General features: G+C 40.7%; 2 protein-coding genes across 3 annotated transcripts in view; both read right to left on the reverse strand.

Moving 5' to 3' along the window:
* LOC139951730 (gamma-aminobutyric acid type B receptor subunit 2-like) overlaps positions 1-11,589 on the reverse strand; it is a 27,258-nt gene extending 15,669 nt beyond the window's left edge. The window contains exon 1 of one of the 2 annotated variants that reach the window (XM_071950784.1): positions 11,372-11,589. In XM_071950784.1, coding sequence (XP_071806885.1) covers positions 11,372-11,440 — 69 coding nt within the window. In that variant the 5' untranslated portion in view covers positions 11,441-11,589. Of the gene's footprint in view, positions 1-4,473; positions 4,663-11,371 lie in introns of those variants that run through there. The other variant, XM_071950785.1, reaches the window with a different exon arrangement.
* On the reverse strand, positions 6,301-24,178 carry LOC139951728 (uncharacterized). The gene is made up of 19 exons (XM_071950776.1): positions 24,114-24,178; positions 23,086-23,378; positions 22,099-22,325; positions 20,671-20,804; positions 20,062-20,257; positions 19,600-19,715; positions 19,396-19,426; positions 18,783-18,831; positions 18,278-18,415; positions 17,370-17,491; positions 16,415-16,508; positions 15,177-15,414; positions 13,828-14,108; positions 13,024-13,156; positions 12,638-12,698; positions 11,859-12,033; positions 10,680-10,907; positions 9,533-9,612; positions 6,301-8,664 (listed from the first exon to the last, which is right to left on the reverse strand). The coding sequence occupies exons 2-19, from the start codon at positions 23,348-23,350 to the stop codon at positions 6,862-6,864; spliced, it is 4,371 nt and encodes a 1,456-aa protein (XP_071806877.1). The 5' UTR covers positions 23,351-23,378; positions 24,114-24,178; the 3' UTR covers positions 6,301-6,861.
* Positions 24,179-24,273: the final 95 nt, after the last annotated feature.

The raw sequence follows: 24,273 nt of genomic DNA on the forward strand, positions 1-24,273 counted from the left end.
AGAGCAACCAAAGCGGTAACACTACCGATCAAAAAGGAGATATATACAAAGATCGCAGAAAAATATGCGACACCGGCTAATGCGCCGGCTGTTTCTGCCCCCAGAGTGAACTGGGGGACACTGCCAAGGCGGGTACCGTAGCAGACACCGACAAAATCAAACAGTATGCCCTTGATGGCATTACACTGTCGGGAAATGCATCATATGAATTGAGTATGAAGCGACGGGATGATTTGAAACCCTGCCTTAACCCTATGTATAAGGGCTTGTGCTCAAGGAGCACACCTGTGTCTGATAAACTATTCGGACAAGATCTAAATTCATCAATGAAACAGGTTGCCGAGGCTTTTAAAGCCGGTAGAAAGCTGCCCTTTTCAGAAAATAACAAAAGTACTCAAAACCGTCGGTTTGAGCCTTACTCTCGAAGAACCCGTGGATTTCGCCAGGGTTTCACGACAGGGCGTACCCCTGGAAACAGAACTCAACGCGGTATACGCAACCCTACTACCCAAGTGGCAACCGCCGAGGCGGGAGAAATGATAGTGGGAAGTTTTCCCACCATAAACCTACAGCAACAGCTACAAGTGGGCAATTTACTGAAACAAAAAACTGGTATGTAAAACATGACTCCACTGCAATTTCGGCTTGTGCCGGGCAGTTAAAGTTTCACCGTTATAATTGGTCTCAGATTACCTCCGACGGGTGGATTCTAAACACCATATCAGGCTGCAAAATTGATTTCATTGCACGCCCTGTACAATCGGTCAAACCAAAAAGAGTACGAGTATTTTTTCCCGTTATCAGCGGATCGCGCAGGAAAGGCTTTGCGCGATTTACCGATCGTGCAGGAATGGGTTTGCGCGATCGACCGATCGTGCAGGAAAAGTTTTGCGCGATCGACCGATCGTGCAGGAATGGTTTCGCGCGTTCGACCGATCGTGCAGGTTAACTATTCCTTGGGACGATTTCTCAAAGCAATAAAATTCATAGTAGGACAAATTTTCAGTATCACCATAGTGATTTATATAGTACGTCACATTACGATTGATTTGCAGTTACAATCAATGTTACATCTTTGTGAATTCGGCCCCTGAACATCAGCCGATCGCGCCAAACAATGCCTGCACAATCGGCCGATCGCGCAAAACCATTCCTGCACAATCGGCCGATCACTCATAACCATTCCTGCACAATCGGCCGATCGCGCAAAATCATTCCTGCACAATCGGCCGATCGCGCCGAGCCATTCCCGCACGATCGGTTAATCGCGCATGTTCGTTGCCGAATGTTGCGCGATCGACCGATTGTTGCGCGATCGACCGATTGTTGCGCGATCGACCGATTGCTGCGCGATCGACCGATTGCTGCGCGACCAATAGATATTTCAATAGCGCAGCGCGATCGGTCGATAGCGCAGCGCGATCGGTTGATCGCGCAGATTGACCGATCGCGCCCAACATAGATACTAGTCACTTGAATATATCAGTTAATTCCTGCGTTATTTCCGTTTTTGATTTATTGAAAACGAACTGCCCAAAAAGAGGATTGGGACATAACAAAATAGTTATACCAAAATTTGATGAGAACCCAAAGTTATGTGTTCTCCGCACATTGAACGATTACTTGGATCGTACTGAGTCGCTTAGAACAGTTAGTGAGGCAACTAAACTGTTCATATCAACCAACAAGAAGCCACATAAAAAAGTAACCACTGGAACATTTGCTCGATGGATGAAAGCCGTTTTATGTGCAGCGGGAATAGATCCCTCTGTTAACACTGCTCATAGTTTTCGCAGTGCAGCTACATCGGCAGCTTTTGCGCATGGGGTAAAGCTCCAAGAAATTCTGAAAACAGCCGACTGGTCAAATGCAAGTACATTTGCTAAGTTTTATAATAAGCCAACCGAGGAAGTATCCTTCGGTAAAGTAGTGCTTAGTTCTAGTACATGTATGTAATACTTTGTTATTTATGTTAAATAAAGAGTTCCTCATACGGTTTGTTGACCTGGTTTTTCATTTTTTGACCATCACAGATTATTTATCTACTTTGAACATGCAATCCCTCTGAAGACTTGAACGAATGTTATGAAATATAATTGTAATTCTATGAATAATAATGAAGTACAAGTCGAAGAGGGTCCCGCCCGCTGCTAGGTTTTGAACCCTCCCAATACTGTTTGGTCAAAAAACTATATGACCTCAGAAAAGATGGCTCAGGACTTGTGTCCGGGCCTTTATATACGGGCATCGCCCCATGGACTTATTTGAATAACAATACAACTTTGAATGTATTGTGTGATCCGCATGCCATCACGTAGGAAGGAATGCAATCCCTCTTCGACTTGTACTTCATTATTGTTCATAGAATTACAATTATATTTCATTCTTTCATATAATTTTTTAATTTTGGCGCTTTATAAAAAAAAATTGATTGATTGATTGAATGACCACTCATGACGCGAGTGGCTCAGCCTCCCCGATTGCGTCCTCCCTGCTGATCGCCACTCGATCGCGTGATCTCCCGGTCCAGTCGCTCTGTTGTTTGCCCCACGAAGACCTTGACAAAAGGCTACTGTGGGGTTGATATATCCCCACCGATGAAAGGTGGGATATGGCCCATATAGGATCCTAAAGGCATACTCTCCCTCCGATTTTACCAAACGGTGTAGTAAATTTGTTTTTGACTATTTCATCAAAAGAAAACGAAACAATTCAGGGGAAAAAAGGTAATGAATCTCTTCTACTAAAAGAAAACTACAAGAAGTCTACACTTCAAGTGCATTCCATTGAGGATCTAAAGGCTTCTTTTTTAAATTTCAAGTAATGTCAGATTACGAAAACACAAAACCTTTTTAAATTGGGTCGGCAATATGAATGCCGTTAACGGAGCGGATTTTATTATGGTTTAAAACAAAATCCAACCAATATCTATAATACTCATACAATCGGTGGTGGGGGGGGGGGGGGGGTCGTGCACGAACAAGACTTGATATCCTATCATGGATTAGTTGACCTCGAGGTTTGATTGACATTGATCCATGTTTTTAGTATTGCCAAACCAAACAAAAGCCTCAAGGATTTTAGTATCAGGGTTTTAGTTATAAAAAAAAAAATATAAAAAAAACACAGCCTATCTCCATGCATTGTTTATAATTGGTTAAAGGCAGTGGACACCATTGGTAATTACTCTAAATAATGATTAGCATAAAACCTTACTTGGTGACGAGTACTGGGGAGAGGTTGATTGTATAAAACATTGTGAGAAACGGCTCCCTCTGAAGTGCCATAGTTTCGAGAAAGAAGTAATTTTCCACGAGTTTGATTTCGAGACCTGAGATTTAGAACTTGAGGTCTCGAAATCAACCATCTATACGCACACAACTTCGTGTGACAGGGGGTGTTTTTTCTTTCATTATTATAAATCTCGCAACTTCGTCGACCGATTGAGCTCAAATTTTCACAGGTTTGTTATTTTATGCATATGTTGAGATACACCAACTGTGAAGGCTAGTCATTGAAAATTACCAATAATGTCCAGTGTCTTAATGATATCTCGAAGTAGGCCTGATACACGGAGGCAACGAAGGCAATTGCCTCGATGGCATCTCAGTGGAGACATTTCCTCTTTACCGAGGAGAAAATGTCGCGGTGTCAAAGAACACGGCCGCAATAGAATCTGGCATTGTCAAACCCTCTGATCTAATACACCAAGATTGGAATCGAGGTCAAATCTTAGCTGCGGGAAAATAGTGGTTCGCCCGTCGCTTTACAGAAGATTGAAATCTGTATGTCAGCATAAAACCATACTTGCTGGTAACGAGCAATAGAGAGCTCTTGATAGTATCATCATTGTGAGAAATGGTGTTATACATCATCAAGGTCTTGAAATCAAATTCAAATTATTTCAATGAGAAATAGCTTCTTTCTTGAAAAACGACGTTTCTTCAGAGGGATCCATTTCTCACAAAGTTCAACATCTCGCCATTGCTCGCTAATAAGTAAGTTTAAAGCCTACAGTTATTTTGAACAAGGGTAGTGTCCAGTGCCTTAAGGGTTTATTCTTCCTGCATGGACATATCGATCTGGAGTTTTGGCGAAATCTCAAAAACGCGACCACCTTTTTAAACGATATTTTTACAGGTTATATTTATTGTATACAACATTTGTATAATTTTATGATTAAAACAGTCGAGCGGTTCCAGGCACATATTGTAAACGATGCCTTTAACCAACAATGTAATAAACTTTGAGAAGTGCTTAGAAGCTTAATGCGATACGTGTCTTTAAAGAAGAAACCCTTAAACTATGCACTTTTTAAAGTGATTAAATCAAATAAGTGTTTTTATATATCATCTTAGAAGCCGAGGCTTGTGTGGGATGTCTGATGGACAGACAAACAGAACCCACAACGGACGGGAAACAAACAGGTTGAACGAAGACAGAAATTATGAACAATTTAATAAGTTGCCTTACCCCTGTCCAGTTCCATCTCATCTCTAGACGATATCCATCCAGAATTCCCGGTAAGCTATTGATATGATCTAAGGCCGTCTGTGCCACCACTGGTTGAAACTTCAGCGTTGAGCTGTGTTGGAAGGGGAAGAACGCTCCGATATGCAGGGGGCTGACGGAGCTTTGCACGGTACCAGTCTCGTTCTGCGACCCGCTCGGTGTAGCTGTAACGGCAACAGACCACCATGCTGCTATTACCGAGCATGCCAATGCAAAGCGCACGAGAGACTCAAGGCCCAACATTGCCTTAGCTTGCTAACAATCAAAATGATCCTGAACATTCGACTTGTAGTAGCCGAGACTATATAAGTCATGTACATAACAAAATATCCGTTTTATATAATGGAAAGAGATACAAAAAAATCACAGAAACAGTTCTGGACCGGGAGTCCAGAACATGTATTCAAGCGAAAAACGCCCAAGCATGCGTCCTCATTGGTTGAGAGGGTCTTACAGGGACATCACACAAATGCATTGCTGCCTGGTTTAAGGCGTGGCCTAAGTTTCTTTCCAAATGATGTAGTGCGCCGACATTACCGAAAAACACGTTGATTATTACATTACATTCGAAGCTGCACAAATTAATTTATGATAATTTTGAGCAAACAAACCGCGCTTATGCCTACCGAAAACAGTATATTTCCGTTGAGGAAATTAATACTGTCCTGTTGAATTCTGGAATCGAGCAGAAACTGAAAACAAACCCCTATGAAATCAAATGGATGATCCTTGCAAAATACAGTCTTCGAAACGCGACTCTGTCCGCAATGTCAACGCCGCTCAACCCGAAACCGCAATGTTTCCAAATCACTTTGGAGGCTTAGCCTACCTAAAAAGTATCGTTTCGAAGAGATCACTTATGGGTTTTTATCAAGTTATTAAGCACAATCAGCCATGAATTTTTTAAGTCATGGTTACCCATTGTGAAAACCAGACTTAAAATAAACCTTGGCCTATTAAAATTATGTTGAAATTAACGTTCTTCCTGGAAATATAAAGTTAAAGGGTGAAGTGTTGTAACTCTTGAATATTCTTATATAGGTCATGGATTTTATTATGTTCGTTTTGCATGCAGGTTTTTTTCTCCACACAGGAACAATAATCCCGTGGAAGCACACACAATCCTGGAAGCGTTACCAGTAACGCTTCCTTTATTCATTATCAGGGGGATAACAGTGATATGTTTTTACATACCCCTTACTTCGCAGTGAAATGTTTCCCAAAATGCATTATAATATCCTAAGCTGATGTATGTACTACCATGTGTAAGTTTGTATTTTTGTACATTATAAAAACCGACCACATAGACACTTTGATTCTCGATACAGCTGAGTGGTGCAGGCGCAAGGACTGACTGGCTTCACAATATGTGACTGCCACAACGAAAACATTTCGTTTTAACCAAACCGAAAGACAAAGTGAAGGCAAAGTCGCCGCCACAATATTATCGTGTTCTTTACAAAGTATTCCCTTCATTTTAAGCCCCAAAATAACCTGTACAAATCGTCAGCTCAGAACTATAAGGTCATTTATGGCAATTTAATAGGAAAAGACCAAGATGTCCTTGAAAAATGCATATGAATTGGAACAAATTGTAATTTTTGCGAATGTTTTACTTTGAAAAAAAGTGTTTATTTTAGCCAATCACATCTCTTGATAAATAGACCCCATACATCAGGAGCTGTAATAAATCCAAAAGCAGTTTTACAAATTGCACAGAGGATCTTATGGTTCGAAACAGACGAAAATCTATCTGGGCAATTTGCTTGGTCCATCAGTGAAAGAAAAGAAAACAAACACGACAACAATGCGCCATTTCAGGTCGCTTTGTGCCCTCCAGTTTGGTTCACACATTTTATTCTAACTGCCCAACTATACATGTAGTTACAAATAATACAAACTTGTCAACGTGTGTTACATATTATCAAAATAATGTTAAACTGAAGAAAAAAACATCATTGTATCAGTCACAAAAAGGCTGCATCTCCTAAAAACATTTTTAAACTGAGAAACTTTTCTGCATCAAAAGCTCTTCTAATTGTGTATTCAAACTACGGATTATTCTTCCTGCATGGAAACAACCTTTTGAGATTTTTTGTGATATAAAAAAATAACAATTAATAAAAATGCCACCACCTTTTAAAATTAAATTTTGACAGGTTAGTTTTGCTTAATGTATTTCTACATTTGTAGGGAGTAAAGCAAAAATTACAGGTATACTTTGTCTTAATCTGTTGCCAACAAGCGCCGATCTCTTTTCCTTAATCTGTAGTCTGTTGGACCGAACCAGATTACTTTTTACACAAATTGTAAATATTTGTTAACAATTTTTTTTTTTTTTACAAATCTTTAGTTCTTGTCATCATCATGTGCTGTGACTACACGAGAAGCTTGGGTAGATTTTGCTGGTTGGTTCTTAGCAGCTAAATTGGCACCTTGGTTTAACGTTGCTGTCATTTGAGAGGTTAAAGCTGAGGAGGTCACAGTGATAGGGGTTGTGATTTTCGGCTTGTTTAAAGACAAAGATGTGGATGGAATGGCAGACACAAGCTTGGAACCTATTGGTACCTGAAGAATGACACCTTTCCCTGGGGCAAGGTTGGCTGGAATTCCTGCTGAAAGAAGCGGGTTGGTCATAACAGGAATGGCTCCTTTTGGAAGAGATCTCCCATGCGATCCCACTACTGACACCGTTTTTAGACCCTGACTCGTGGTTACACTGTGAGGTCCAGTGGACATCAGTAAAGACATTGGTATTGATGGTAGCTCTGTGTGTGAGGAACCAAAGCTACCAGAAGCTGTACCGACCCCACTGGTACTGGGTATCTCTTTCAGCTTCCTTTGAGAAGCTAGTGAGGTAAGAGTGCGAATTGCAGAAGCCTGAGTAGCAGATAAAGAAGGTGGGGTCTTTCTACTTGAGGCTGTTGTGAGCTGTCCATGAGAAGCTACTTGAGGCTGAAACACCAATCCAGACATAGTGGGCTGGACACCAGCTGCAGCGCTAGTGAAGATCAACGGGGACGTCAGAAGAGATGCTTGCTGAGGTTGCACTAGAGATGATGAAGTGACCTGGTGGAAGGTAATGATGTGATCTTGTGTGACCGCATCGGTCTTTTGCTGAGATCGTTTCTTGGAGGCTGCTGACTGAGCAGACCTGGCGGAGCCTGGACTCATTGACTTTGTGTCTGCAGCACGTGAGGGAGATTTAGATCTTGACAATCCAGATGTAGCTTTCTTCGGTCCCCGTGATGAAGAGCTCTCAAGTGGCATCCCGAGCCCAGCTAAAAGACCTCCAACTGTTGGCAGTTTTGCCTTTCCACCATGTCCCCGTGAGCTTCCACTACCTTTAGACTCCTCTGTAGCACCCTTCAACGTAAGAGTTACATTGACAGGAACTGTCCCTGGCTTTGAGAGGGTTCCTGGATGGAAGGCCAAGGCAGCAGGAATAGTACTAGATGGTGGGGTCCTGGACTTGCCAGGTGCCTTAGTTCCTGTAAGAGTCAAGGTTATTGGTTTACTGCTTGCATGAACCAAACCCTCTTTAGTAACCACTAATGAATCCTTCCTACTTAGGGCATCTGTGTGTGCCTGGCTTGTCATAAGGGATGATAAAGGCATCGTAGACAATTGGGGTGTACAGATACTACTCGTTGGGTTGCACATTTGTGCAGATACTTGGTGTCCACTAAGCTGTGCCACAATACCCCGCGGCGCTAGCAACTGTGCCCGGATCAATGAATTCCCACTCTGCGCTGCACCGGCCTCACTGCAAGAGATGGAAGAAGGGACAAGCATGCTTGGCATAGCTGCGTGAGTCAGAAGTGCTTGGACTTGCGAGGGATACGCATGCACTCCTGAAAGGGTCATCGGAGCAGCTATATTCCGCTGTAGCTGAGGCTGGAACGTGCTCAGTTTCGCTCGATGACAGACTTTGACCCCCGGAAGGCTACTGCTGGAGCTCTGAGAAGCTGATGAAGCCGGACTCTTGGCGATGCTGTGTGGACTGATAGAGGAGCTTCCTGGGGATCGAGCTGGGCTAAGAGTCTCTAGACCCATACCAACACTAATGATGCTATCATTGCTAGTGTCACTCATCGCGGATGGAGGACGGATGGTCTGATGCATTATTGGCATATCCCTGATCACCTGTTTCTGAAAACAACAAAAGACAGTCAAACATAAGTTCTTCAGTCGGAATTTGATGGACACAGCCAACAACTTATATGTTTCGACTAGTTTGGACGGTTTGATAATATGACCAGTACTCTCACCTGGTGTATCCCAACATATGCACATACATGCAAAAATTGTCATATCTGTCATGTCTGTGAAAATTTAGACATGTCGAAGTTGCAGGAAAATAATGAAAGAAAAAAAAACCCTTGTTGCACAAACTTGTGTGCTTCCAGATGCTTAAAAAAGGGTTTAGGCCTGAAGTCTTAGAATTTTTGAGTGTGAAAGTACCTCAAAAAACTGCGAAACTTCACAGAGTTTTATTTGATCAACAGCTCTCTATTACTCAAAATCAAGAAAGTTTGTACCTTAAAGACACTGGACATTATTGGTAATTGTCAAAGACTAGTCTTCGCAGTTGGTATATCTCAACATAAGCATAAAGTAAAAAACCTGTGAAAATGTCAGCTCAATCGGTCGTCGAAGTTGCGAGACATTAATGAAAGAAAAAACACCCTTGTCGCACATGGTCACACGAAATTGTGTGCTTTCAGATGCTTGATTTCGAAAACTCAAATTCTAAATCGTGAAAAATAACTTCTTTCTCGACGAAAACAACGTCACTTCAGAGGGAGCTGTTTTTCACAGTGTTTTATACTATCAACCTCTTCCCATTACTCGTTACCAAGTAGGGTTTTATGCTAATAATTATTTTGAGCTATTACCAATAGTGTCAACTGCCTTAAATTATTGTAAAGTACGATTTTGAACGACCAATTGAGATAAGATTAGAAGAACACCAGAGTTCCCAATCAACTTGTTCTGGTAAACAAAAGTTATTACTCACTGTTTTCTGGACGGGTTTGGGCTGCTTCTGTAGGGTGCGTTTTGCTTTCACAGACACGGCTTGCTCAAGGTGAAGTCTCTCTATGAACAGAAACAACACAAAACACAAATAATAAAATTAATAATAACCATAACTTGTTCTTATAAAGCGCATTTTATGATAAAGTATCAATGCGCTTTTAATAACCATAACTTGTTCTTATAAAGCGCATTTTATGATAAAGTATCAATGCGCTTTGCGAAGAATTGAATTGCATGTAGTACTTTCCCCAAAAATCTGCACATGGTCAAGCATCAGACGTGAGATTAAGAAAAGTGTGACATTTCCTGGAAATTACCTGGTCTCTATCATCCTAGAACTGGAACCTCCAAGATGTTAAAACTCGGGAGATTTACAGACTCCATACACCATACATCATTAATTGTAAGGGTCGTGGCACATCAGGCCACATTAACTAGCAACTTGAAGGCAGCCATCTACAGTGCATGCTACAGGACCACTTTGGTTGCACATGAGTAACTTGTCAAACAATGTCTTACGATCCATAAGGTGAATATTCAAATGTGAATGGATTCTCTACAAGGGGAGTGCCTGTAAGTGGTTGCCTGTGAATTGCCCAGGGTGACATGACCCTAGGTTCGAGAAACTTCCCTATTCTACTACACACAATATATTCGGTATTCACTATGTGTGTCTCTACTTGCTAGGTAGATTTTGTTCTTTAGAGAACTGTCTTGCTTTATATTATACTACCACAGAGTTAGATTTTTCAGAATTCAGGAGACTTTTCTACCACTGCAGAGTACAGTTTTGGAGATCGCGAGACTTCTCAAGCTCAACTTTCATGCTTGAACTACACACTGCGTGTAAGGTAGGAAATTGGCTGTGACTACAACTTGTGGCAGATCAAGGGGTCTTGTCGTTGTTAAACGCAAAGGGAGTTCTTTAAATGGTCTCAAGTGTCTGATACGATCCAGCCCGAGCACTAATGCAACACAGAAGACATACCCAGCAATGGTCCCTGCAAACGGGGGCCCTGTGGGCGCTGAGATATCTGTGAGGCATGTGCCCAAAAGTAAAAAATAAAGTTCTTTAAATGGTCTCAACGTTTCGACTAGCTTGCTTAAGTCATCGTCACACAACTCACCAAACTCTTCCTCAATCCTATTTCGATGTAGATATATCCACAGTTTGCGATTCCCGTCATATTTAACACAGGGGTCTTTCTCATAGTGCAACCTGTCAAGTGCTCCACTGACGACAGTGTTGATTTGATTGTCCGTTGCATCAACAAGGAACTTGGAGTCCTTCAGAAGTTCACAAACCTCTGAGCGGGTTCCTTCGCCATTGGGGAGTCTCGCAACGGCATCACGCACTGAATGTTTGTCAGAACAGAATACAACACATTAAGTAAATCACCCATTAAAGGCAGTGGACACTATTGGTAATTACTCAAAATAATGATAAGCATAAAACCTTTCTTGGTGACAAGTAATGGGGAGAGGTTGGTGGTATAAAACGTTGTGAGAAACAGCTCCCTATGAAGTGCCATAGTTTTGGAGAAAGAAGTAAATTTCCACGTGTTTGATTTCGAGACCTCAAGTTTAGAACTTGAGGTCTCGAAATCAACCATCTAAATGCACACAACTTCGTGTGACAAGGGTGTCTTCTTCTTTCATTATTATCTCGCAACTTTGATGACCGATTGAGCTCAAATTTTCACAGGTTTATTTTATGCATACATATGTTGAGATAAACAAACTGTGATGGCTAGTCTTTGACAATTACCAATAGTGTCCACTGCCTTTAAAAACAGACCTGACTCAGGTTGGTACTTACATGTTTGGGAAAGAACAGTTTTCCACATGAGCTTCTAGGCACCATGTCAAAACCTCCAATCCGTTCCATTCCACGTGCATTCTGTGGCAGTCCGCGGATTTTTATAACAAAAGAACCCGTAGCAACTGGGCAGGTCCACGGCCACGACAGCTCATTTACATGTTAATAAACATGCATATTCCTGCGACTCCGCGGAGCGACTGGTCGGCTATTGTTAGGTCCAGCTCATTCGCTGACCGGTGGAACCACGGAGGAACGCAGGTGGTTAACAATGGCTTCACCTTTACAGATTAAAAAGCAAATTGAGGGTGTGTCTAGACTGGTCTAAGACTGGTCTATCGGACACAAGGAAAGAATGTTCTCTCGCCTTGTTAAATGACCCTACCCCAACCCTAATCCTTACCCTAACTCTAATCCTAACCCCAACCCTAATCATTACCCTAACCCAAACGATGGTATTAAGGAGACCTTTGGTCTTTTAACTTACCCAGAGAAAGAATGGTAACATAAGGGGGTCTATCAGACACCAGGAGGGAATGTTCTCTCGCCTTGTTGAGCGATGCTTCTCGGCTGTACACTCCTTTAACTGGTCCCACAACTGACTGGTACCCGTGGATGTGATATGTGTAGGCTTTGTGAGGCTGTTCATAACGCTCATGTTCCTGTGTGTTGTAGAGATCATACCAATAACAATAGTGGCTTCTTATATAGTGCTAAGGTCCGTCAGTCAATGATGGTCATGGTGCTCGTACATTATTATTAACCCTGATCACACAGCCACGTGTTTCATTCCTTAAATCATCTCAGCTCCAGGGGGGGGGGAATGTGTAGTGCATCAAGCTAAATCATTCAAAAGAACCATCTGTGCCCTCACTTGACGAGAGAAGCATATAAAGTTAAGTGTCTTGCTCAAGGACACAAGTGTCACAACCGGGATTCGAACCCATACCCTGATGACTTAGCCACCCGAACTTGATTTTGATGCTCTTAACCACTCGGCCATGAAACCCCATAAACATTGGACATAGAATGTTATATAGATGTAGGTCTGGAATTACATAGATGCCACAGAGACCCTGGTCACGGCCTTGGTGCCCCTCCAAAAGTTCCCATGGACTTAAAGATGTTCTATTGGAAGAGCCCTTATGATAGCAAGTCCTGCAGTCTTACCTTTTGACCAAGGTGATGCATTAGCAAACTACTGCACTTTTGTTCAATGAGTATAAATAAGTGTACAATTGAAATGAATTGAACAGCATTACTTACCTGGGCCCTGAATAAATCTTTCTCTTCCGCGTTGCTCGGTCGAACAACATAGTCTGTCCGTCTGTTCAAGGAATTTGAAAAGAAAAATGTTGAAGGAGGAATTCCTCGCTAATTTAAACAAAGAATGTTTAATTTTCACTCTCACCAAATCACACCAAACCTGTATATGATAGCACAATAAGAGCACATAAAGTGTTCACTGTTGGAAGAACTACACGCCAGTGAGTCCCCCCAGTTACATGTAGATGCTGAATATTCTTTGATGAGAACACCAATAGAAGTAGTGCAGTGGTACAAATCACTGGCATAACGATCAAGAGGCGGGGCAGAAGTAGGTGGGCAGGGCTTAATTTGAGAAAGTTAAGATCCTGCCTTGAATTACTCACACTTTGATTGGGCTTGGTACTGTTGGACTTGAGTGACATTCTGTTTCAGGGGGTGTAGGTTTATCTTCCATAACTGCAGTCAACCATTGCTTGAACAGGGTGGTGAGCTGTTCATCTGAATCTCTTCCCTCCCCTGGTAACAAAGCAACAATGATGGTAAAATGAGAAAAGGGCTCAACTTCAAAGATTTTTGTAAAGTCACTGGACCAGCCTTCTCACTTGGTGTATCTCAACATAATATGCATATGATAACAAACCTGTGAAAATTTGTACTCAATTAGTCGTCAAATTTTCGAAAGAATAATGGAAGAAAAAATACCCTTGTTGCAAAAGTTGTCTGCTTTCAGATGCCTTCAGTTATTCAATTCAAATATTTTAGTCAGAAATTAATTCTAATGGAATAAAAAAAAATAATAATAATAGTTAATTCTTTCTCAAAAATTGATGTTACTTCAGAGGGAGTCGTTTCTCACAATGTTTCAACTTGCTCGTTGCTGAGTAAGTTTTGATGGCAGCAATTATTTTGAGTAATTACCAGTAGTGTCCACTGTCCAGTGCCTTTAAGCATAACAAACCATGAAGCTTTAATACCAGATAAAAGTTACCAGCCAAAATACCATCTCACACATGTAACATGTACTATCTGTGACTGGTTTCCTGCTAAATTTCGCTCACACAACTTTCCTAATGTGCTTGAGTTTCCAAAATAATGTAAGTTATAACACATGACTACTTTGAAAAATAAAACAAAATTAATGAATAAATGAAGCAAAATAGTTTTAGAGAAAGAGGTATTATTCCTACCTATCCATCCCCATGCTTTCGTCTCTTCATTCTGCTCTACAATGGGATCTTTAATCGGCATACTCGGCAACTCTCCGATCAGGAACTTCAGCATGCTACTGATGACCTTTGACCACGAGAGCATGAGCGTAAACCAAACATTGAGGGCGCTCACAGGCTCCTGTTCCCATTTCTCAGTGTGGAACTCAAGCTCTGCAAAAGTCATGAAATGGTTGTCGGATCGCTTCATGGTGTCTCGGAGGAAACTGAAGAAGTTTGGATAGATCATGGACTTCAGTGAACTGAAATATATAAAAAAGTACAATCACTAATATTATTTCCAATTCTGATAATATTATTACTACTTGGGTTCTTATACTGTGCTTTATCACACACGAATCAAGGTATATCAAGGTGATCAGTGTTATTACCTGCAAGGTATGTGGAGATATGTTGTGATTAGACTGCAGGACGTGCAATCACAAGGTTGTGGGTTCAAATCCCCCAGCTTACCACTGATTTCTAGTTGTCTAGATACTGAATCACAACTTCTTGATTTGTGTGATCCATAATCATAGACTTAAACCAATGTTTGTATGAGACAGATTGACTGTTGCCAGCTGGGTGTTTATATCCCTTTGTGTGAGTTTTCCGAATTCCCTTAATGGGAAGATCATTCAAACAAACACACAAACAAATGAGAGACAAATCCTTTATACATAGCACCTTGTGTGGTTTACTGTGGAGTAATATGCAACCAATCATACCAGGAAAACCAGGGGGGACCGCTTTTTCTGATTATTGCACTGGGTTCTTTTATTTTACACAACACACGGAACTTACAGCTTAAAGGCAGTGGACACTATTGGTACATGTAATTACTCAAAATATTTATTAGCATAATCTTGGTGACAATTAATGGGGAGAGGTTGATGGTATAAAAAATTGTGAGAAACGGCTCCCTCTGAAGTGCCATACACATAGTTTTCGAGACAGAAGACATTTTCCACGAATTTGATTTCGAGACCTCAAGTTTGAAATCAACCATCTAAACGCACACAACTTCGTGTGACAAGGGCGTTTTTTCTTTCATTATTATCTCGCAAGCGGATGACCGATTGAGCTCAAATTTTTACCGGTTCGTTATTTTATGCATTTGTTGAGATACACCAACTGTGAAGGCTAGTCTTTGACAATTACCAATAGTGTCCACTGCCTTTAAAGTCCAATCCAAAGGACGGAGCAATAATGGATAGGTGTAATGGATAGGTCATAACAGGGACTCAAACCCACACTCTGCTGATCAGAAACATCTGCTGACTTTTAGTCAGTAAATTATGGAATACTATAATAGGAATAGACAGACTTGCCTCTCAATATCAACATCTTCCTCATCCTTCACTGCTTCAACTGGTGTAGATCGCTCTTCCTGATTGGTCGAGATACTCACAGGTGACTCCAACGTAGCCAATGATATCTGGCTATCTATAGACACAACTGAAACGGGCGTGGCCACCTTGGGTGGTCTGCCTTTCTTTCTCTTTTTCGCCAGTTTGTCTTTCGCTTTATTTTTTCTCTTCTGTGACAGCGGGGAAGGTTTCGAGCACACTACACACACAAAAATTAATAAAAAGCCAAATAATGAGTGCATTCTGTAAATTACAGAACTTGAGTCCACTGCCCTTGACCGCTCAACCAGAACACGCCACAAGAAACAGTAGTCTAAAATAAGCAACATTATGTGAATCACCCATCAAAAGAAAACCCAAGTTTGTCAATGACAAACTTGGGTTGGTGCTCATCATTTTGGGAAAGGGCAGCATTTCAACAGGATCAATCTCATCTAATCAGAAGTTCTTGAGGCATAAACATGTGGTTAAGGGTGTCAACACATATATTGTCAACATTTTAAAAGTGAAGTATTGAAAAACAGTGTTAACTGTTATCATGAAAGCAACTTTGAATAAAAGAAATAGACAAAATAAATCCTGGAAAAAAATAGAAACAAAACCAGGTAGGACTTTCTCTGGGCTCTTCAGCATTTCTGTTATTTGACACCAGCAAGTGAGGCCTGTGGGCCAGGATCACCGGCCATGGGGAAGTGGGCTCCAGGCTGAATGTTTATATCACAATAACTTTATTGATGAGTCGTGCCCTAGCAGAAAAGAGCACCGGATTCAAGCTCTGGTGTTTGATCAGCAGAGAGTGGGTTCGAATCCCGGTTGTGACACTTCAGCAAATCACTTACAAAAACCATGATTGTTTTGTAAAGTTGGGGAGGTAGTGCTTTCTGCTCTACCAGTCGGGCTTCTCATGGATGATACCCAAACCTACATTTGTATGGACTGTAAAGAGGTAACCATGTTTCAGCCCCAGAAGTAGATGGCAATGGCCTCTGGAAACATAGTTAATTGTAGCCCTCACCTTGAAGTGGCCTTCAGGCCCTGCGTGTCTGGCGACTTGCATAACAAAAACTTAACAACATTTAAAACAAAAAAAAGACACAATGAAATACAGTAGAATTCTGAGAGTTGGTTCACATAAAATGGGACAGTACACTCCCTGCCCATTCCTGGTAATAACAAAAGCTATACAGTATACATTGTACCTCTTGATGGTACAATTGGGGAATTCTGGCTGGAAAATGTCCGGATCATTATATCGTCAAGTGATACATGGCTGGTATCGAGCTCAAAGTTATTCTGCAAATTAAAAAAACATTCAAATAATAAGAAATACCGGATGCCATATTAAAGGGACAAATACCTTTGGTTTTGCAACTGTTTAATTGTTTTAATCCTATATAAATGTAGACAACAACACTAACCACAAACATAGTCATTAAAAGAAAATGTGCCGATGTTTGATCAATAAACAGCTCATCTTTATCACATCTCTCACATCTCTTGGTGTTTCTGCTTTCACAAATGTTGAACCAAAAGGCACATATCATCATGGGGTGTTAAAGGTACTGAACACATTTGGCAATTGTCAAACACCAATATTCATTCTCACTTGGTGTATCCCATAAAAAAACAATTCTGTACAACAGGCCTGTATGCTTCGTTTTTGAAAGGGCAAGGGCACCGAGGCATTTTCTCTTTGGCAAAGGGCACTCTATGAGGAAATCTTAAATTTCTACTGGAGCATTTCAAGGGCACCGAGGCAATGGCAAGGGGCAATGGAGGCAATCGCCTCCGTTGCCTCCGTGAAGTATCAGGCCTGGTACAAGTTTTGACTCAATTATTCATCAAAGTTGTGAGAGAATAATGAAAGAAAAACAACCAAAATGCTTTCTGATGCCTGAAAAGACTTCAAATATTTGAATATTCTCAAAAACTGCGTTACTTCAGAAGGAGCTGTTCCTAAACAATGCTTGGTACAATCAACATCTCCCCGTTGCTTGTTACAAGTAAGTTTGTATGCTAATATATGTTTTCAGTTGTTAACAAATGTGCATAGTGCCCTCAGCATTATTATGCTCTTTTCAAAGAAATAAAGAAATGACAAACGAATCATTTGCATTTATCGCACCACGTATATAGAAATTGAATAATAATTACAAAGCAAGAGTCCCTCCTGCGCTGGTGTTTCTCAATCATGTCCATATATGCCGCTTCAGTGAGATGCAATGGGGAATCGGGTGCAGAAGGCGGGATAGGATCACTCTTTTCTTCCACACTCCCTAACAAAGAAACATTAAAAAACAAAGGCTCAGTGAGGTTCAAGTAGAATCAGGTGCAGAAGGCTTTTCTACCATGCTCCCTAACAGAGAAATGTTGAAAACAAGTGCGTACAATTTGTTGAAGACACTGGACACTATTGATGTACCTCAACATATGCATAAAATAACAAACCTGTGAAATTTTGAGCTCAATTGGTCGTTGAAGTTGCGAGATAATGAAAGAAACAACACCCTTGTCACAGGAAGTTGTGTGCTTTCTGATGCTTGATTTTGAGACCTCAAAATCTAATTCTGAGGTATCGAAATCAAATTCGTGGAAAATTACTTCTTTCTTGAAAACTACATTACTTCAGAGGGAGCCGTTTCTCACAATGTTTTATACTATCAACCTCTCCCCATTACTCGTTACCAAGTAAGGTTTAATGCTAATAATTATTTTGAGTTATTACCAATGGTGTCCACTGCCTTTAAGTGAAGGTACATAACATTCGGTAATCAGTTGGCAACATTTGAACACTACATGCAATTATCTTCATCAGTCTTCAACGACTCATCAGCACAAGAGCACCATAGAAAAGCCATCTCAGCAAGTTTGTTCATAAACCGTCGACCCTCGTAAATCCAAGCTCGGAAGATATGAGACGCCCGTTAATACGAGGTACATGTGTGTATTTCACCATTCCCGAATTGTCCCATGCCTGTTTCTATGTCTTAAAAAAACGGAAAATTTTTGAGGCAAGAAGACTTTTCTCGACTGAATTATCCCGATTTAAAACTTTCTCTTACCATCGGCTTGAAGCTCAGCAGGAAGTTCAATAGGCTTCATGTCAAAGGTCGAGTGTACTCTTGGTGTGAAAACAGGAAGTGTAATATCACTGGGTGCTTCATACCATGATGAAGGTCTCTTCTTGGTAGGGGTCTTGTCTGCAAATGAAAATTAATTAAAAATACGATGAATTTGTCAGCCAGGGGCGGATTGCACCAAGCGGTCTTAAACAGGTCTATGTGCTTAGCTTAAATCTTAAGTCTGCTATTAGCTGGCTATAATCAGTCTTGTTTTTTAAAGATGGCGCTGCATTTGTAAGTTGTAGACGATTTGATGCGACGAGCTCTACAACGAGACCGAATACTGGTACTTCTACTATGTATCTGTGCTATACATGTATATGACTATATATACATATATAACTGTATAATATAACAACAATATTCCAAAACTCATAAATAAAACACAGTACCAACATTGTTTTCCGCTTGAAGTTTTTGACAGCAAAGATACATGTATATTTACCTCTAGCACCACAGGAGGGGTTGTCATCTTCGTCACTTGTGTACAGTTCCTAAAATATGACAACCATAAACAGGAATGTAGAGACACGGAAAGGAGGCCTGTCCTCTGACGAGCATCACCAAAAGAATGCAGTAAATGCAAACACCATTATGATGTTGCTAAAATATGAGAAATCATCTCCTTTACTGAAAATCACTAAAATTCTTTTGAACGGCCACCAAAGACCTAGACCAGACTTTAGCAGAAGTAAAACAATTCAATAAAGGAAGACAAATAAACAATACAGAAACATGAAACCCCTCTCCCTGAACAAAGTACATGTAGTGACCCAATCTACCTGGCATCATCCGCAGAATAATCTTCAGAATAATTTTGGTGGTCAATGTCAGTGAAGTGTGCATTTAAGGCATGCCGCGTTTACACATAAACCTATTGACCACCAAAATGGTGGGCGTAGCACATTAGCCAAGTGTGATGTGCGTGCAAGGGGTCAATAAGATTGAGTAAACACATGGCAAATTTGCATAAATTGTGCATAGAAATTGCATACATGTAAATCAAAACTTAGAACAAAAGATAAAGTTAACATAGGGAAAAACATGTCCAAACTCACCCCACATTCCATTCTGCACTCTCTCAATATCCTATAAAACAATTAAACAATTCTCTGTCAGTATGTCGAGAAAGTGAGAAGAGTAATAACAATAACCAGAGGTTTATTTAACAACAAGTAGATCGTTGTTGTTTGATTGAAAGATACAACCATCATAATAAAATGGAATGCTATGACGTATACCCCAACGAAGCTCAAACTTACTTTCTGTATTTCTTAGTCACTATCTCATCTAGATCTTTCTGAGCGGTCAAAGGTCGTGGGCGTTTGACCTTAAAGGGCTCATCTGGTGCAGTGAACTGGGCTGCTTCTAGTAGTTCCTGTGAATACAAGTGACGTAAAGTTAAAGTCCCCGTGTGCACCTAAACTTTTGAACACTTTACCCATTAATATAAGAAGCTGCAATTCTTTCAACAAATTCAAACAGTGGGTGGGTTCGAATCCCCAACCGTGACACTTGTGTCCTTTAAGCAAGACACTCAACCATTGCTTTGTCCTTCGGTTGAGACATAAAGCCGTTGGTCCCATGTGTTGTGTAAGCGCATGTAAAAGAACCCAAGGTGCACTTATCGAAAAGAGAAGGGAGTTGTGACACCCTTCGGATGTAAAAAGCGCTATATTAAAACCGATTATTATTTTTACTATTAATTAACTTGAGTGGAATACCTGTCTGGAAATGAGAACTTCCTTCAGCATCCTATGACAGCGCAGTTCCTGCTGATGATTGTACTCCTGGTACTTGGCTCGTCGCAGCGCCCTCTTGTGTTTGAACACATCCAGGCACAGGTAGCCAGCTTTTAGATCTTTCTGCAGTTTCCGAACGGGATTGCCAAATTTGAAATTCTCTCCGGCAAACAATCGCCTTTTCGAAAGAAAAAACAAAGAATTAAGTCACAGTTTCAGATGAAACACTTTAAACCCAACTGGGAATAATCACAAATCATTACGGAAAAAGCTCCATTAATTATTTAAGAACTTGATCCCCAAAAAGTGTTAATCTTTTCACTGAGTGGGCGTGTTTACAGTGCATTACTTGGGTCATTATAGTTAATATGCCTGGGGCATTCAACATCCATACTGATTTGTACATCTACATTGTACATGATTCAAAGTCAAATGTTTTGAACAGGAATAACATGAAGATAACAGGTGTGAGTTGCAAGATGAAAAGGATGAGAGTACAAAAACACATACATGTACATGTATATTGAGAGTCAATTACATTCTCCATCATGTCCACTACCAAGCAAAAATTTAAATCATGCTGTACTTCACCTTAATGTTTCCTGTTTTTCCTCAGCATCTGACTCTGGGAAATCTGGCATCATTTTGCCAAGTCTTTCTCGATCTTCATCCGAGAGAACATTGGTCCAGGTGTCCATACTGACGACCTCATGGAACACCTTGGACTAAAACAAACACAAAGAATGAAGACCATTACAAACTAGGGCCCAATTTCATGGCTCTGCTTACCGTAGGCAGGGATTTGTGTGCTCACGTCAAGCACATTTCACATTAGCGGCAAATTTTGACTTGTGCACCTGCGCACACCCCGGAAAACTACACATACAAGGCAAGCGCAGAAATTCGGCGCTTGCACATAAGCAGAGAATGGTGATCGTCAGCGCAGAATCCGACGTAAAGCAGAGCCATGTAATCAGGCCAAGTAAACATCGGCAAAGCTAAATTCCATTAGAAAGATTTGCAAATGTTTTATGGGCCAAAAATGGCTTTAAAGACACTAGACACTATTGGTAATTGTCAAAGACCAGTCTTCCCACTTGCTGTATCTCAACATTCATAAAATATCAAACCTCTGAAAATTTGAGCTCAATTAGTCGTCGAAGTTGCAAGATAATAATGAAAGAAAAAACAACCTTGTCACACAGAGTTGTGTGCTTTCAGATGCTTGATTTCGAGACCTCAAATTCTAAATCTGAGGTCTCGAAATCAAATTCGCTGAAAATTACTTCTCAAATGCACTTCAGAGGGAGCCGTTTCTCACAATGTTTGAAACTACCAACCTCTATCGTACCGATATTTGTCGATGTCTGCTGGGTCGTATTCAGGGTCGAGAGTCATTGCTGATAGTAAGGTCTGCAACTAAGACGTGCATTTAAGGAGGTACAGCTGTACATGTTGAAATGTTAACATTTTCATCTTGTTTTATATTCATAGAGCTTTTAGGAATAGTGTCCTCAACACTAATAAGTAAACCAAAAAGCAGTCATCATTTCCACTTGCTCCAACAATATTGTTCCGGTAACTGAATATGTATAAAGTATTGTGAGACAATGGATAACATGGTTTATTTTGGGTGACTATTCAAATATGAGTTTCCCGCGGGATTGGAATGGAAGTTGACAAACTAGTTCATTCAGCTTCACCTCAGGAACAAGCTTGTCAACTTCCAATACCTCGGTGGGCTGAAGTTTACTGTTTACCCTCAATCGATGTTATTATTGTTTGTAAAGACGATGTGACCTAGGTTTACATTCAAATCGCCCTCTGTTGACAAAACAATATAAATACGTCATGTTTCGCCGGGCACTGAGTTGCGTAGTCATGGTAAGATTGCATACACTTTCTAGCTGGCTGCCAAAACACAAAGGTTTTGCCCGACGGTATGCGCGCGAATCATGTTATGGTTTTTGTGTGATGTCCGAGGTCACATCGTCTATACTACATTACCAAATATTTTACCTGCTCGATGAGTTCAATTGGTAACCAGACTTTGGCCTTGTTCAGTATACAGGGTTCAAATCTTCGTTTTCTGTTTGCGTCTGGTAGATCAGCTTGAGCAGGAGAGGCCAAGCTGCTACGAGGGCTAGGCCAGCTTCCTTTAGGGCTTCCTGATGGGGGCACAGTTCTGGGTCTCACAGGAGAAGTGTGTGACTGGGACTTCTCTTTTGGTGAATTCTTCTGCATTTCTATAAAGAAAAGTAAACTGTTTAAAGACACTGGACACAATTGGTACGTCAAAGACCAGTCTTCTCACTTGGTGTATCTCAACATATGCATAAAATAAAAAACCTGTGCAAATTTGGCCTCAACTGGTAGTCGAAGCTGTGCGATAAATATGAAAGAAAAAAACCTTCTAACACAAAGTTGTGTGCTTTCAGATGCTTGATTTTGAGACCTAAAAATCTAATTCTAAGGTCTTGAAATCTTAATCGTGGAGAATTACTTCTTTCTTGAAAACTACGTCACTTCAGAGGGAGTCGATTCTTACAATGTTTTATACTACCATCCTCTCCCATTACTCGTTACCAAGTAAGGTTTTAACTAATTAACTGAATAATTGTTTTGAGTAATTACCAATTGTGTTCACCTTTAGTGTATTAAAGGAAAACCGTGGTTCTGTCGAATGATGCTCAATAAAATTTGATCACAATATCTTAATTTGTTTTTTCTTTAACCCTGTGAAAACCGGTGAATGTGAATGTGAATGCGCAGCGAGTTTCAACGTCAAATGGCTGTTTTCACAGCGAATGTGAAATTTGATTGATTTATTGATTGATTGAATGTTTTGCAGAAGTTGAAAACAGCACAACTGTTGTGACTAATTTGTGACGTAAAAATTTGTATCACATTTGCAGGAGGTATTTAAAACAAGGCTTTACACCGCGCTAAAGTTTATGCTTGTTTTTTAAACCTCAAGATGGGCTTAGAACTGCTTCAAATACAAACCTGAAAATCCAAGTGGAGATTTCTGAGACCCAATCAGCGAATCCACCTCGGCTGCGTTGTCGACAGTCACCACATCCACGTCCCCATTCTGCGGACTATCCACGCTTACTAATTCACTTTGCGATGAGCTGTCATTCAGGTCCTCCAAGCTCAGACGACGACCCATGGATACAGTCACCTGACGCGTCATCGCTGCTGCCACCAACGTAACCTCTCCATGCCTATCAGTGTCTGATCCATTTACGTTGGTGCTTCTCGTTGTCATTCTACCACACCGAATGAAATAGAAAGATCTGTATGAGAGGAGAGTCAAACATTTAAATCTTATTGATTTATATCCTTTGTTTGCCTAAGGTGACTTTATCAACAATACTCATGAGTGAATCATACCATGTCAAGATATGTGTGCAGGTAAAAACATGACTCTGGATGCCTACTCGCATCTGATGGCCTCCTCCTTGAACTGCTTCGCCGTCGGGAGGAGTCTGTTATCGAAACAGGTATGGAAGGACCACCACTGCGACCACATCACACAGGCAAGCATGGCAAGCTCAATGGCTACACATACTAGTGGAGTGCCAGCATGTGGCCAGGGAGTAGCAACCAAGACACGCATGTGTCTTGTTCAGCAGATAGATGGAAAAGTTTCCGTATGTTTTTGTATGGCGCCACCAGTTTTTCGTTCGATTGTTTATATTTAAATCAATGATCAATGAGATCCCTTTAAGTTTATGCAAAAATGAATGAAATAGTGGTGGCGCTATATGGAAAGTTATTCCAGCTCAACAAGTTTTATCTCCAGCATAGTCCATTATGGTTCATGGACAAACTCACTGCATTATGAATGAGATGAAATTAAATGAATAATAATAAAATATAAAAATTATTTGTTGTGTTATCAAATCAAATTTACACTATTTACAGGTGAGATGAGGCAACATTGGTTTCTCACATTCCAAACGAACCATCACAGAATACAATCGAGGAAAGGCTGCAATTTCCCCCAACAAAACTGGACTATTTCTTACCTGACAGGCTAGGAGTCAAACCCAAAATAATGTTCCACTTTCCAAATTCCACTTTTCTGTTTTGCCTCCTTGGATTTTGTGAAACACTTGATGGCGCCCTTCTCGTGAAGAGTTATGTATGACGTACAGGTGTTAGACCCATATTTTTGTATAGATTTAA

This window comes from Asterias amurensis, chromosome 19, assembly GCF_032118995.1.
Source record: "Asterias amurensis chromosome 19, ASM3211899v1".
In the NCBI taxonomy this organism is placed as follows: domain Eukaryota; kingdom Metazoa; phylum Echinodermata; class Asteroidea; order Forcipulatida; family Asteriidae; genus Asterias; species Asterias amurensis.

Bases quoted from the DNA above. Each gene is read 5' to 3' on its own strand.
- LOC139951728 (XM_071950776.1), bottom strand. From the start codon at position 23,350: ATGACAACGAGAAGCACCAACGTAAATGGATCAGACACTGATAGGCAT. The intron at 19,716-20,061 runs GTATTCCACTCA...TTGTATTCACAG, and splicing joins AAGTTCTCATTTCCAGACAG to GAACTACTAGAAGCAGCCCA. The intron at 13,157-13,827 runs GTAGGAATAATA...CTTTGTTACCAG, and splicing joins GAAAGCATGGGGATGGATAG to GGGAGGGAAGAGATTCAGAT.